The sequence below is a fragment of the Arvicola amphibius genome, chromosome 1, assembly GCF_903992535.2.
Source record: "Arvicola amphibius chromosome 1, mArvAmp1.2, whole genome shotgun sequence".
Lineage (NCBI taxonomy): Eukaryota > Metazoa > Chordata > Mammalia > Rodentia > Cricetidae > Arvicola > Arvicola amphibius.
In genome coordinates this window covers 154,034,620-154,050,567 of record NC_052047.1, presented here as the reverse complement: position 1 = coordinate 154,050,567, position 15,948 = coordinate 154,034,620, and the positions used below count along the sequence as shown (strand labels likewise).

The window sequence follows — 15,948 nt, the reverse complement described above, 5'->3', positions numbered from 1 at the left end:
TGAAGCTTCTAAGGACCACACCTGTTTTTAATTCTATTTCCTTTGATCTTATCAGTGCCTAGATGCTTCAATATTAGGCTCCATTAATCCCACATCTCAGGCAGAAGTATGCTCTAAAATGCTCGTTTCTCTGTTCACCCTGCTCTCTATTTGGTAGATGTCTCAGTCTTATGACTTCCCATTATAGCAAGACCAAAGAACCACCGATACTAATCAGCTGGGAGACTTATCTGCATGGAGATAACCACTGTATTCAGTCAACACATCTAACTGCCCACCCGGTTACACCACTTCTCCATGTAACAGGCTCCTTCATTCCCGGGTAGTTCAATTTATGAAAAAATGGACACAGAAAATAAGAGCAGAGCAGATCTTGCGCTCCCAAACCCACAAGAATCCCCCAGGTAAGTAAAGACTATTGATTTTTCCATTGAAGTTATTTATCAAGACAGATAAATTCACAGTGCTGGGCAGTCAATTCTTAGATATATGCACGGACTCAAATAAGTTACTGAACCATGTTCACACATTCTTAGTGTCTTTTCTCTTCCGTAGTTGGCAGCAGGTTTTTACTTGATTTGAAATTTGGCAATACCATATTTTCTAACACTAGAGACTTGTGGTTTGGGGTGTGAGACAGGGAGTTTGGACATACAGATCTCTTGCCTCTGTGTTTGAAGTGTGTTTTGGGAGTCAGAGGCATTCTAAGATGACCACATTCTTGTTGGCCTTCGTGAAACTTAAGGCATGGGATCCTGCGCCCAAGATTAAAATATGAATGGAGATTGAAGAAGTCCCTCAAAACAATTCTCTGCGTATGAAGTTGTGTGTATTGACAAAATGCATGCAGATACATTTCTATGATAAAATGACTTTGAAGTCGACAGACAAACGTATTTGGTTGTTTTGTTTTAATCACAGATAGAGACTCGTAGATGGAACTTATGACAACCTGGGATGAACAAGAACATGATGCATGGCTTTTTTTCTGTTCTGTTCTATGTAAGCATTTGGATAATATTCAAATGGTGATTGCTTTGGCTCTCTGAGCCTTCTCAGGCACTACCCTGAAGAGTTCAACTGCTGAATTCTTTCAAAAAACAATTAGCAAGTAACACTCTAGTTTCTGACAGTTAACAACTTCACACAGGAAGTTAGAGGGTTTTCGTATGATTGAAATTTTGTAAATTTCAGTGTGCCTGACATTGAGCTCTTGGAAGCATCACCTTCTGCTAAAGCTCTGCCAGAGAAGCCAGCACCACCCCCACCACCGAAGACATGGCAGGCAGTTTTGAAGAAAGATTTGGAGTTCCTGGGGGTGAGTGTCTAGCCTACATTCTCAACTTGAATTAATGCTGGCTCTAGGATAGAGGATTAGAATATATTTACATTTCCTCTCATGAGCTGATGAGGAGTGATAGGTCCTGTAACATTCTTGATAGGAGAGGAACTGATGGTGCTCACTGCACATTCTGGGAAGAGAGAAGCATTTTCTCAAGAAGACTTTAAGTTACTGAAACATGAATGGAGAACAAGGACTCAGGATGGATACATAATGCTTGTGGCTAATAGATAGGACAGTTACTCCTGTCAATCATAACTATGTAGATAAAGATGTATGCGACACATGTTAACTGTGTGTGCTTTAGATTCTATTAGTAACAGTTCCGATTTTTATAATGAAAAGAAGCCAGTAGAAAATCTCACATCTGGTTCAATCTCAGGAAGGCATATGACACACAAGAGATTTCTCATTTTCGGTATTGCTTATAGGGAAATTGGTACAATCTTGAGAAAATATATCCCAACTTTACAAACTTTGTGTTTTCCACAGGTAACACAAATTCTGGTTGGTGTGATGTGCCTTTGTCTCGGGACAATTGTCTGCTCAGCACTCCCCATTTCTGACTTTGACGATGAAGTCCTTCTGTCCTACAGAGCAGGCTATCCATTCTGGGGAGCAGGGCTGGTGAGAGCACGTCTGGAATTGTTTCTGAAATAGTGCCAATCAGAGTTTTCTTCTAAACAAATCTAGCTACACAGCTCTAGCATTTTGATAGAAATCGACAGCTTTTCACTTCTATGCAGATAGCATCTGTAATTGCAATTCCAAAGTTTTCTCTACATTAACTCATTGACATGCACATTATCACCCTTAGATGTGGTTTAAATCGTTAGCCTTCTTAGTGACTGGATACTTGAGACTTACGACATTGTAAAAGAATAATACATTAATATTTAAGAAGTTAAATAATTTGCCTAAAAGTTGTATTCTAAGAAAATTCCACTAGCACTATTAATAAAATTACATGCTAAGTACATGTATTTTTTTCATTAATAAAAGCTAGTTAAGGCTGGACTTAGTAGTTAAGGGTGCTTGCTGCTCTTCCACAGGACCTGAGTTCAGTCCCAGCACTGTGTCAGGTGCTCACAACTACCTGTAACTCCAGCTCATGGAGATAAGATACTTCCACTGGGCTTCTTGGGCATTTGTACACATGTGGCATATACATGCACAGACATATACATGCACAGACATATACATGCGCAGACATATACATGCACAGACATATACATGCGCAGACATATACATGAGCAGACATATACATGCGCAGGCATATACATGCGCAGACATATACATGCGCAGACATACATACACACTTGCAGATAAAATTTTAAAAACATAAAACCCCCACAAACCCACACCAGAATAGCATAAAAGGTTGTTTTTAAGAAGGGAGGGTGAAATATTGTTCAGATGAGAACAAGGTAACTATGCTGGGTGGGTATCTGTTGGGCCCTTGACATGCTTTTGACCGCTAATGTCCTGGGTTCCTTTTTAAACAATATATTATCTGGAAAGCAGATGGCTGAATGAGAGCACATTCTGTGTATAGAAGAATTCTGTGTATAGACGGTGTAGAATTTGATACATTTGACTCATACACACACATACAATGTTAGCATATATGTCCCCTTCAGTATAACAAGCCTATCTATGACTTTGTAGTGCCTTCAGATCATTTTCAGACTTGTCATACTGCTTGGTAAGTTCTTTTAACTGTCCCCTTAGCTCCTTAAGATGGCCGTCTATCTCCTTGTGCTCTAGCAGCTTCTTGTGGTAGTCCTGAAGCGCCTTATCTCTAGGGTCCGCCATGATGAGAAGCCTATCTGTGATTTGGAAAGTTACATGGCTCCTTTCTCATCCCGAAGCAATCACTAAAACTAAAAGCTATGTTTTAATTCTTAGAGCTTTGTAGAAATAGGATTGCATGCTACAATGTCTCTTATGCCTATCATCCTTCAGTCCATATCATTATCATGTTTTACTTTTATAGATAATTAAATTATAAAGAAATATTTAAATCTAAGAAAAACATTACATTGGTTGAATACGCTGCTAAGTATGGAGCTTGCAGTTCTCTTGGTCTTCTAGACCATCTACTGTATTCTACATCAACATTCTATTCTCTCTCTCTCTCTCTCTGTGTGTGTGTGTCTGTGTGTGTGTGTATGAAAGAGAGAGAGAGAGAGAGAAAGAGAGAGAGAGAGAGAGAGAGAGAGAGAGAGAGCATGGTGCTCATGGGGCGGTTAGAGAATAATAATCCTAGGATGTCATTTCTCTCTTGCTACCTTGTGGGATCCAGGAATTGAACTCAGATCATTGAGCCTGTGTTGTGTTACAAGTTCTTTTAGCTGTTGGACTTTCTCATAGACACAAATATTTAGCTCTTTAAGTGTCCCTGGACACGCAAATCTCAGTTTTTTTAAGAAGGTGTTCTGAATTTGAGGTCTCAATTTTTACTTTGACTAAATATTCCCATATTTACATTTTCATAGTTAACTATATGGCCATGTGCTGCTGAGCAGCCTCCCTAGGTATACACAGCGTAGATACAGGTTTCTGGCCTGGAGGAGTTGACAGTGTAAGGCAGGACATACGAACAGAGTTACAATAAACGAGACTGCCATTGCAGTTGTCCACCAGATCCCACTAGTCCCCGCCGCCTACCCAGGAGGTATCCAAGCCAGCCTCACAGGGGAGACCTACTGAGGAAGAGCCTGCATGCTGCTTCTTTTTCTCACCGGGTAGCTCAGGCTTACCTTCTCCCTTCTTCAGCCTCTGGAGTGCCGGGATCACGGGCATGTCCACCACACTCAGTTCAGAACCTGCATTTTATCAGGACCATCACGGGGTTTGGATAAGAATCGTCATCACTTTATAGGAAATAATAGTAAACAGTAGTTTCCTGGGAGGTTTTAGTAGAGAGCTTCATGAAGCACCTTAAGCTGGCTTTTTGCATGTCCAGGGTAAAGGAAGGGATGTCCCAGAGAGCAGAGACTTACTTTCCTTTCTCTCTTTCTTTTTGGACAGTTTGTTTTGTCTGGATTTTTGACGGTTAGGTCCGAAAGGAAGAACACGCTGTATCTGGTGAGTCACAGTTACATTTTTTTTTTTTTTTTTTTGGTTTTTCGAGACAGGGTTTCCCTGTAGTTTCTAGAGCCTGTCCTGGAACTAGCTCTTGTAGACCAGGCTGGCCTCGAACTTGGAGATCCGCCTGCCTCTGCCTCCCGAGTGCTGGGATTAAAGGCGTGCACCACCACCGCCCGGCTCACAGTTACATTTTTATTCATTATTCCAAAGTAAAACAAGTGGAATTTCAGGGGTGTTAAGGGAGACCCATTAGTACTAGTGGTGTTTGAGAGGGTGTGACTATGTGATTTACCTCAATCCCTTTGTACTTGAAGGCTTTTGGCAGCAAAAGTTGGATAAGATCATTAGAAACATAAATTGTGTCACTTAACTAGCAGTAAAATTTGATTACTTTGACACCCTTTAAAGGGACCCAAGCAATTATTGTCCTTGTACGTATTTAAAAAGTCTTATGGCTATACAATTAGTTTCCAACCGAGATGATTTGAGGATAGACTATGCATGTGTGTGTGTCGTTTTTATGCTTTGTATCAAGTCTCTGACCTTCTGCAAAGCCTAACCCTGTGGCTCACTGCTGAACTATTCCCCAGCCCTCATGCTAATCTTGATGACCTCTCAGAGGGAAATGGATGCCTACCACATGATGAGGCCATCTGGCCAGGAGTTCCCTAGTTGACTGGGGTTGTAGACAGCTTTGAGTTACCACGCAAGGCCAGCTCTGAGAGATAGATCAGTTGATTGGCTGCTGCCACATGCAACCCCAGGGCTGATTGTTCTTCCGCCAGCAGATGAGAGGAAGCCTGGGAGCAAACATCGCCAGCAGCATCACTGCAGCAGTAGGGGTCCTCCTGCTGATCCTCAATCTGAGCCAGGACTTCAGGTATATGAACTACTGTAAGGATCTAAACGAGGACGACGGCTGCTTTGGGGCGTCTTTGGTCACGGTACGCGTCTCTTCTGGAAACACACTAAGTGAGAAACCCCATTTCTCTTCCAGAGATACAACCCCCCACTTGGAGTTTCCGTCTCGTCATCTAGAGTTAGGAACTTTCAGGGGTTGATGGCCGTACTCCCACATGCCCTAAGCTTAGAGTTATCTCCACCTAGCCACCTCCTGGCTGCCTATCGATGTCTGTTTATGAGGTGTGCTCCAGAGAGAGAGAGAGAGAGAGAGAGAGAGAGAGAGAGAGAGAGAGAGAGAGAGAGAGAGAGAGAGAGAGAGAGAGAGACAGAGAGACACACAGAGAGAGAGACAGAGGAGGAGGGAGAGAGAGAGAGAGCTTCTGTAAGGGGAGGGATCTGGGGTACATCTGTCTGTGACTTTGCCCCTTGTTGGTTGTTTGTTTGACAGGAAACAGTATTGATGATGCTGCTGCTCACCATGCTGGCCTTTTGCAGCGCTGTGCTGTTCATTATCCATAGGATTGGAGAAAAATTCAAAAGTAAAAAGGTCAGTGGAAAGTCCTGAATGGCATGTTAAAGAGTTGATGCTTTATTCTTTTAAAACATGGGGCCTGAAATTTCTGGAATTATTACTTCTTTTTTCCTGAAAAACTATTTCTCAAAAGCTGACTTTCGTATCTCATATTGGAAATCTTATTTTAGACCTGAAATGGAACATGGTCACAGCCACAGTCCCCTAAGGGCTAGGCAAATGGAATCTTATAATTATAGAAATTCCGGGTGCTTTGAAGGGATGGCGTGTGAGCAGTGAGTTAATGTCAGCATGTGATGGAAACATGCAGGTGTTAGGTTTTACTTTTCATTTTTGTTCCCAAAGAGCTTGTTATATTTGTTTCTGTCTTTTCCACCCCCCCCCAATGTACTTTTTCCCCCTTTCTATTGCTCTAAATACGCCTTGAGTTTTCTTTCCTCTTGACTCATGGTGACAACTGCATTTTCACCTGCTGCACACATCATTATACCTGTGATGGAGATTCCCAATTCCCAGCTGCTATATCAACTCAGCTCTGACAAATGGAACCCGCTGCTCATCCTCTATGTCCGCTTTTAGACACACTCCAGTCTCTACACGTCTTATGACCCCTGTCCCTAGTCAGAAGGCAAAACATTTCAGAGGCAGGGTCACCTTAGCAATTTGTCACTGACATGGGTTCTTTTAGTCCCCATTGGCCAGTCCATCTGATTTGGTGTCTAGACATTAAGGGAATAATTTGAGTGTCATGAGAGGTAGGTTGAAATTCAAAAAGACAAAAGAAGAGATTTCTGCATGATAAACCTCTTAGAAATGGAAAGTTCTGGGTAATTGATACGGAGTGGTTTTTCTCTTTATCAGGTTGCAGATGATCGTCTTTATGAAGAACTAAATATTTATTCACCGATCTACAGTGAGTTGGAAGACACAGGGAACATGCCGTCCCCTGTTGGTTCATAGGAATTGGGGACCAGAACAATCTGACTCACAGTAGAATTCTGAAATCCAATCTTTAAAAGACTTTTACAAAATTATAGCAAAATTAGTTTGTTCCACATTCTGCCAGTTTTACAATTAGATTATTCTCCTATGCCATTGTTTTAGTTACGCTGTTTCTGATCTTCTGACTCTCCCTCTCTTTGTGAATATCATCCACTCCAGCTGTCTTGTTTTGTGTTACAGTCTCACACACATTCTTTCTGGAAAGTCATCAAGGAATAAGTTAGCTTTACTGTACATCTACAATGATGATCAAAAGGAAAAAAAGAGGAAGTAGGCTTAGAATTTAATTAAATTTAGATAATCAGGTAATATTTGCTCTTTGTTCTTTTTAGAACTCTCAACAACTATCGATGGGCATGATATACATTAACCCATATCCATCTATCTATGTATGTATTTTTAACATGATATATAATTTCTATATGGAAATATTTTGTACCTCAGTAATAATGACTTTTTCTTTCTATTAATTAATATTTTTAGTTTCATTTTATTTTGCTTCCTTTATACTCATTTTACATACCAACTACAGTTTTCCTCCCACCCCTTATCCCACTCCCCCACAATCCACCCCCAATCCACTGCACAGGAAGTGGAAGGCCTCTCATGGTGAATGAACAAAGCCTGGCCCATAAAGTTGGGGCAGGACCAAGCCCTTCCTCCTTAATCAAGGCTGAGCAAAGCATCTAACCATAGGGAATGGGCTCCAAAAAGCCAGCTCATGCACCAGGGATAGATCCTGGTCCCACCGCCAGGGACCCCTCAAATAGATCAAGCTATACGACTGTAGAGGGCCTAATTTGGTACCATGCAGGTTCCCCAGCTGGCAGTCCAAAGTTTGTGAACTCCCATTGACTCGGGTCAGTTGTCTCTGTGGTTTTCTCCATCATGATCTTGACTCTCCTTGCTCATATATTCCCTCTGCCCTCTTTTCCACTGGAATCGCAGAGCTCAGCCTGGTGCTTGTCTGTGGATCTCTGTATCTGCTTCCATCACTTGTTGGGTGAAGGTTCTATGATGACAGTTTCAGTATTCACCAAACTGATTACAGGGAAGGACCAGTTCAGGTACCCTCTCCACTATTACTAGGAGTCTTAGCTGGGGTCATATTTGTGGATTCCTGGGACGTTTTTTTAGCACCAGGTTTTCCCTAACACCACAATGGCTCCCTCTTTCAAGACACTCTTTCATTGCTTTCCCTCTCCATCTCTCCCCCGACTTGGCCATCTGAATCCCTCATGTTCCCATACCCCTCCCTTCTACCCTCCCCCTTCCCCATTTACCCAGGGGATCTTAACTATTTTCTCTTCCTGGGGCCCTGTCTCTTCTAGCTTCTGGAGCTTGCTTATGTGTGCATTTTTGTTTATCTTAGAGCTAAAACATTACAGTCTGCTACATGACTGAGCCCATGTATCAGGAAGGAAGAGGGACTCTTGAGTTCCAGGATGTACATTAGATAAGATTTTAAGTATAGAACTTCAACTAGAAAAAGTAACCTAAACAAATTTGGAGTGATGACTGTATCAGACATGAGGAAGATTGCTCCCTACCCAGAAGCAACAGTCAGAGAGAGAGAGAGAGAGAGAGAGAGAGAGAGAGAGAGAGAGAGAGAGAGAGAGAGAGAGAGAGAGAGAGCAAAGAATTCTCTGTCTAGGGCTATTGAACTCCTATTTCATGCTAAATCTATGTGTCAGCTTTATTGACCTTTCTTTTGGTTGATGTTTTGTTCAGCAGAAATAAAAACAGAACTGCTAGGCTTTTGCTACTGAAGTGTCTTGAATTTGTTATTAGAGAGTCGGGTAACGGAGGATCTTGTTTCTCACAATAGAGAGATATACAGGAGAGAATCGATTAGGGAGACTGACTCAAAGGATCTCAGAGGCTGAGCAGTCACATTACAGGCTATCTACAAGCTGGAGAGCCTGGAACACCAGTAGTATGCTTGAGCCCAAATTCCAAGTCTCCAGAGCCAAGGAAGCTTGTGGTGTAGACTGCCTGACACCAAAGGCCTTTGCCCTTGGAGACTCATACCAAGAGTGTACAACCTTCAAATTCCTCCCCCCACTGTAGCTCAGGACATGTTCGGCAATCCCACAACTTGCTTACAACAGGTCACTATCTTTTCAGCTGTTTCCCAGTCAACCAACCAAATGTGTTGTTAATGTCCTTTCTTAAAAATTTCCTTTTTTATCTACTTTGTCTTTCACACCGTGCATCTCGATCCCATTCATCTCCCTGTCCCTTCATATCCGCCCTCTGCCCTTGCAACCTCTCCCCAAAATAAAATAAAATTTAAGAGAAAATGAAAAGAAAAATCTCATCATGAAAGCTGTAGTTGACACAGTGAGTCGCACAGTGACTTTTGTTCATGTATCATTACTTGCAAGTGTTCACTGCAAAGAGTCATTGCTCTGGCTTGTGGCCTCTGGTATCCGTTATACCTTCGATACTGGGCCCTCACTGGAGCTCCTCTTGGATATCCTGTTGTTGCCCTGTGTCATTGCGGTCCTGCAGCTTTGGGTCTGCAGGATGCACCCCTTCACCTGGTCTAGCAGATCATAGATGGGATGAGCCAGCACACAACCCTGGTTCTGAGCCTGGGTAGTTGCAGGGTTGGTCAGTCCACCAGCTCTCCCTCATCTTCACTATAGGATGAGCTTTCCAGCATTGCTCCAGCTAGTTCACCCTATGCACCAAGGAGCAAGGGGAGGGGAGGCTCTTCTGCTTTTATGCCCTCAGTATCAGCTCACCTGTACCTGCACCACCAACACCAGCTCTACAGTGTTGCCCAGGAGAGGTGCAGGGGACTCTTTCCCAAGCGCTGCACCTGGAGTGGAGCACGGTCAGCTCTCCTACTCTCATTACCTCAGGACCAGATCTCCCAATTGACACAGGTGGCAAGGGGTGGAGGGAGACGTCTCTCCCTTGCTCATGCCACCATATGATAGATGAGGGGCAGGGGCAGCCAGATCGAGGGCTTATCCACCCTGTCCGGCCAATAGGCTCAGCTCTACTATGCTGCACAGGTAAGGTACGGGGATCTCTTTCCTGAGAGTTACAGCTGGTATGATGGAGAATCAACGCCCTCATCCGCTACAGGTGGCAAGGGGCGAGGGGCAAGGAGGAGAGGTCTCTCCCGCGCTCACACTGCCACCAGATGAGCAGTGGGGCTGGCTCTCCTGTGCTTACACTAGCCTGCTCAACCACACCGCATCGACAGGGTTAGCTCTCCTGTGCTGCCCAGGCAAGGTGCAGGGCCCACTTTCCGGAGTGCTGCTGCTGGTGAGGGAGAAGGGTCAGCTCCTTGCACTGCTGCAGGTGGCAGCGGGGAAGGGGAGAGGGCATCTTTCCCTTGCCCTCACCACCATACAGCAGACAAGGGGAGGGTATCGGCTATCCCACTTTGACCCCTCAGGACCCATTTGTCCATACCCCAAAGAACAGGGTCAACTCTATTGTGCTGCCCAGATGAGGGGTAGGACCTACTCTTCCAAGTGCTGCAGCCAGTGAGAGGTGGGACCAGCTCTGTACAACTCTGTCCTCTTAGCCTTCAGTGGTATCAGGAGCCACGGACATTAGCACAGACCGTGGCCAAAACAGGGTCATGGACCCAGAAACGGGTCCTGGCAGCAGTCTAGGCCCGGATATCACCATAGCCCAGATATCACCTCTGTCCATTCCTCACTGCGTTCAGCTCTTCAGATACGCCTCTGTCCACAGCACATGAACCATTCTGTCTTCCTTTCTCTCTCGTACCACACCATACATTTGCTCAGCGTAATAGCGCCCGACTGCCTGGCACTGCAAGGGTCGTGCTTTCTCCTTGGCACCTTGGGCGGGCCATTCCGGGGCATGTGTATAGCCTCGTTGTCACATTTAGTCATGACGGTGCTGGGCAGGGGCTTAAGTCCTTCTTAATCGTCACCCTTAAACATTACATTCAAACTATCTGCTTAGAGAGTTCATATTAATAAATGTATCTAGAGCCAGACTCAACAGTCCCTTAGCGGCTTTCCTGTACACATTTAAGCATCTGTTCTCACATTCCCCAGGCTTCTGTGTAATTATATGTAGAAAACTCCAGCGGTTATTTTAATTTTTCCCAGAGATCAGCAGATAGCATGTGGAAGTAGAGAGGGACATCTGGTGTCTTCCTCTATCCCTGTCCACCTTGTTGCCTTGAGACAGGGTCCTCCACTGAGTTGGTAATTATGTTTACCTGGGTTAGCTGGCATCTCTCTGGCTCCACGTGTCTCCATTGCTCATCTGGGGCTACAGACATGTGCAGCTTTGACAGACTAAGGGTAGTAAGCGGTATTACACTATTTCCAAAAGGAGAATTTTTTTTTATTTTGCTCTTTATTCTGAGAGCCTTCTAAAATTCGGTATATATCGCATTAATCTCTTAGATAATCATTGCTTGTTTATATATGCCAGGCTTTGGATAGATGCCAAACATGTCACATATAAAACAGTATCTTCTTTCTAAGGAAGCCATTCAACTCTCTTTAAAGTTAGGTTTTTAAAAACTGAGATGTCTTGAGAGATGCCTCAGTGGTTAAGAGCATTCATTGGCTGCACTTCCAGAGGACCTGGGTTACATTTCCAGCACCCGTGACAGCTCAAAGCCACTCCAGTTCCAGGGCATCTGTGTCCTCATCTGACCTTAACAGGCACCGGGCATACATGTGGTTCATAGAAAGACATGCAGACAAAATGTCCACTCAAATAAAAAAAAATAAAATGTGTGTATGTATGTATGTATGAGAGAGTGTGAGTGTGGGTTTGTGCATGTGAATACAGTGTCTGCAGAGACCAGAAAAGGGTGTCAGATCCCCTGGAGTTGAAGTTATGGGCAGTTGTGGGCCTCCTAATATGGGAGTGGGTAATCAAGATCTCTTCTAACTACCCTGTTTATTTGCTCTGTTTCTTTTATGTCTGAATGATTGCTCTCTTCCTTCCTCAGTTGTACGGAGCCCACCAATGAGCCCTTGACGACTGCCTTATTTATCTGTGTTTCTCATTGTTCGTTATTTGTTAGATTTTTTTCCTAGCTTTTTAAAAATTACCCTCCAATTCTGTGTATTTTAAAATTCTATGCAATTTTCTAATAGTTATTTAAACTTGGCATCCTGTAGTTCCAACATCCACATCACATCTGAGCCTGGGATTCAGTCTATTAGTAAGATATTAGTCTATTTTTACATTTCCCAGACGGTCATCTCTGGGTCTGCTCCTGCTATGGCTTTGCTTCTCTTTCTGTAGTGGCTAGAAAGACACTCTTGCTTCTTCATCTGCTTTATCCCAAGGTGTTCTTCTTCTCCACTAAGGTACGTGGAGATAAAGGAGGCATCCTGAAACACTCCAACTGAGCTTCAGTCTTAAGTAGGTGCAATCAAGGAACATAGGCCTGGGGCCTTCTCAAGGATGCTGCTCCTCCTTCAGCTGTAATGATGGCCTCAAAACTCACTCCATTCCTTTCCAGATGCAGCTTTCTGTTTTTGATTTTCTTTCCCAGATAAAGTAGATTTGCAACCACACCTTCAGGTTATTTGCTTTTTTTTCTTCCAGATTAAGATTTCTTTTATTTTCTTAAAGGTAAAGAGAAAGGATCTGCCTGTGGGCCTCATAGTATTCCTGTAGGAAGAACCTATGAAGAACTGTGCACACTTTCATACTGGATTACACTTCATTACACTATGTCTTATACTATTCTGAAGGAAAAGCCCACAGGGAACTGTGAATTCCTTTTCTCTGGAACTCTCAGTGCCCACTCCATTCCTCAAGTCCAGTCTTCTTCCAAGCTTGTATCTTCAGTCCTGTGTGAATGGTTCTGATGGGCCCTCTCCCTCTAGTTTTAAGGTTAATGGTGTGTTTCCTGCAGACTTCATTCTCTAAGGAATCCATGAGCCGTGCCCGGATGGAGCGATTGAGCTGAACGACAGGTCAGAAGCAGTGTGTTAATGGCGGAAAATCAAAATAAGAAGGGGTATGGAGAGGATAACTAAGGAGCGTGTGGGCTGAAGCTCCGGAGGGAGATTAGTCATGTTTTTAAAAGAATGTGAATTGCACAATGAGAGAACGGAATGTCCTGGAGATAACACTTGACGAGATAAGGCTCAGGATGGTGAAGGACATCAAGACATTAATTAAGAAATTCCTAGGAATGTCAAATAACCAAAATAGGAATGCAAACTCCTCATATATCTAAATACCATGCACCAAAGGAAGACAACATAAGGAAAAGTTGGTGACATTTAGATCAGCTCAAGATAATAAAAATACAGGAAATCAATAAGCGGTTGCTCCTACCTGTGTGAGGAAATTGCAGCAAGCACTAACAGTGACCACATTTGTTTGAGAAACATCGAGGCAACTGGGTGCCCACAGCAGCAGCGGCAGAAACAATTCACGCCTCCGGCAAAGCTTGTCCCCTTCTGCTCAAGGACAAGTGGATTTTCATTACATGCCCTTTTTCCAATTTTTTTATGACCAATCTCTCCTGGATCATATAATTACACACTATAAACTGCAACTAGAATGTTGACCAAACTATTACGGGAAACACCAACCCACTCCTGCAGCCTCTTTAGTGTGTGGTAGAATATGGACTAAGAAAGTCCATCTGCCTTCAAAAAAAGACTGGGATGAGAATTTTTAGATAATTCTTTTCTAACTTCTTTTTTTCCTTTTCTTTCCTTGTTTTCTTTTTTCCATTCAAAAATTTACACTTCCTCCCCTCCTCCCATTCCCCTCCTGCTCCCCCACTCCCCCTCCTCCCTCCCCCTTCCTTAAGAACCCTGCCCTCTGGGAAGTCCAAGGCCCTCCCCTCTATATCCAGGACTAGGAAGCTTTGCATCCAAATAGACTAGTGTTCCAAAAAGCCAGTACACGCAGTAGAAACAAGTCCCAGTGTCTTTATCAATGGCTTCTCAGTCAGCCCCCATTGTCAGCCACATTCAGAGAGTCCAGTTTGATCCCATGCTCATTCAGAGCCAGTCCAGCTGGATTTGGTGAGCTCCCATTAGAACAGGCACAATATCTCAGTGGGTGGACCAGCCCCTCGCAGTCCAGACTTCCTTGCTCACCTTCTTCCTCCTTCTGCTCTTCAACTGGACCTTGGGAGCTCAGTCGTTGCTCTGATGAGGGTCTCTGTCTCTATCTCCATTGATATTCGAGATAAACATCAATGTGATAGTGGGGCAAGGCCAGTTCAGGCACCTTCTGCACTGCTGCCCAAGGACCTAGCTGGGGACATCCCCGTGGACACCTGGTATGTATTCACTCATTAGTAGACTCTAGCCATAAACAAAGGACATTAAGCCTATAGTTCACAAGCCTAGAGAAGCTAAATAACAAGGTGAACCCAAAGAAAAACATATATAGAATCTCCTGGAAACTGGAAGGAAACAAGATGGCAGGGCAAAAGTTGGGAGCATGGGAGTGGGAGTAGGGGTGGAGGGGGAAGGGGAGAGGGGGAGAGAGAAGGGAGAAAGGAAAGATTGGAGAGAGCTTAGGGGAGTGGGAGGGTGGAGATGGAGGGAGGGCGGGTATAGGAGCAGGGAAGAAGATATCTACATTAAGGGAGCCATTTTAGGGTTGACAAGCGACTTGGCTCTTGAGGGGATCCCTTTCCTAATTTCTTGTTGCTGATCTATATATTCACTCTTTTGCCACCCCTCACTGCATAATAGAGGGAAATTCAGGGTGTCGTGGGACCTCAGGCAGGAAGTAGATGTCTGTTCCTTGGGGGAAATGGTCTCTGGGCAGCACTGGGGAGGTGTGACGAGAAGAAGGAAATGACAAGCAATTACTTCAAGGTAGCTTTTCTCCATGTCTCTGTAGAAATGCCCTATATATTTCTGGGGTTGCACAATGTCTGTCCAACTTTTACATCTTGAGCTGGTCCTGTATATTGATTATAATGATGCTGAAGATAATTTCACTTCCGATGTGAAAAAGGTGTCCTTGTAGATTACTCCAGAAGAGGAACCACTTTGAAAAACAGCGTTATCTCTCTTGCTTCTCTTCTTTTCTTAGTCGTAATTTATTTGGGTAGATAATATAATCTCATGTTTTTATATGATCTTTTGCTTCTTCCTTTTTTGTTTTTTATAGCTTAGAACATAAATATGTTACCTTGTGTTCTAAGATATTTAGTATTTAAGCACTATCACATTATGATGAAATAAGCATCTTTTCTGCTGGGGTTCTTCCAACCCAGGGGAATTTCTCTCAGTGGGATAAGTTGATAGTGTTTCATCAGGGGTTGGAAAAGGGCCTCAGCCAGCTAAGTACCTGCTTCACAAGCAGGAGGACTTGGGTTCAGTCTCCAGAACCCATATAAAATAGCCATGCCCAGTGGCACGTGCCTACATCACAGGACTGGAAAGGCAGACACAGGGGTTCTCTGGAGCTTTTCTTCCAGCCAGTGTGGCCAAACAGGTGAGCTCCAGGTCTGTTGAGCTAGCCTGCCCAAAAATAGAAAGAAGGTGGATAATGACTGATGAAATTGCCCAACATTGGCCTCTGGCCTCCAATTTCACACACAGTTGTAACCACCCACACATGTTCACTCCCACCCACACATGTAAACACACAGGAGGAGGAAAAGAAAGAGGAGAAGGAAGAAGAAGAGGAGGAGGAGAAGAAGGAGGAGAAGAAGGAGGAGGAGGAGGAGGAGGAAGAGCTTTGTGGTGGCCTGGGTCCAATCAGAAAACCCACAATAGATGTATTAGGACACATTTAATATCTTGAGCTATAAATAATAAAAGAGTAACAGAATTCTAGATGGCATCTTAGATTTGAGTTCATCCTCAGTGAAGGAAAAATTTGGAATGGGATCATTTCCTGGAGAAAGTATGATTTAATCACCTGATGGAAGTTTGTTGCTTTGTCCAGACTGGAATGAGTTTGCAGTTAACCAACAAATAACTCAACAGTTTCCTAAGTGTAGACAGAGAGTGGGAAATCAGCAATGGTCCCACCACTAATGTGATGTGAAGTTCAGGTCCAAGTAGGGGCAATGTTCTTCAGGATGCATGAAGTTTACAGGAAGAAAAGGGACACAGCCACA

At 43.7% G+C, this 15,948-nt stretch overlaps 1 protein-coding gene across 2 annotated transcripts; it reads left to right on the top strand.

Annotated features, from left to right (window-relative positions):
• The first annotated feature begins 342 nt into the window (after nucleotides 1-342).
• On the top strand, nucleotides 343-7,441 carry Ms4a2 (membrane spanning 4-domains A2). 2 transcript variants are annotated; one of them, XM_038309656.1, is made up of 7 exons: nucleotides 343-404; nucleotides 1,195-1,318; nucleotides 1,835-1,969; nucleotides 4,376-4,432; nucleotides 5,224-5,379; nucleotides 5,787-5,885; nucleotides 6,732-7,441. In XM_038309656.1, exons 1-7 carry the CDS (start codon nucleotides 343-345, stop codon nucleotides 6,828-6,830), a joined length of 732 nt encoding a protein of 243 aa, XP_038165584.1. In that variant the 3' UTR covers nucleotides 6,831-7,441. The 2 variants fall into 2 exon arrangements, with proteins under 2 accessions (XP_038165584.1, XP_038165594.1); XM_038309666.1 differs by lacking the exon at nucleotides 5,787-5,885 and having other exon boundaries at nucleotides 1,835-1,849; nucleotides 5,335-5,379.
• Nucleotides 7,442-15,948: the final 8,507 nt, after the last annotated feature.

Bases quoted from the DNA above. Each gene is read 5' to 3' on its own strand.
- Ms4a2 (XM_038309656.1), top strand. From the start codon at position 343: ATGGACACAGAAAATAAGAGCAGAGCAGATCTTGCGCTCCCAAACCCA. The intron at 1,319-1,834 runs GTGAGTGTCTAG...TGTTTTCCACAG, and splicing joins AAGATTTGGAGTTCCTGGGG to GTAACACAAATTCTGGTTGG. The intron at 1,970-4,375 runs GTGAGAGCACGT...CTTTTTGGACAG, and splicing joins CATTCTGGGGAGCAGGGCTG to TTTGTTTTGTCTGGATTTTT.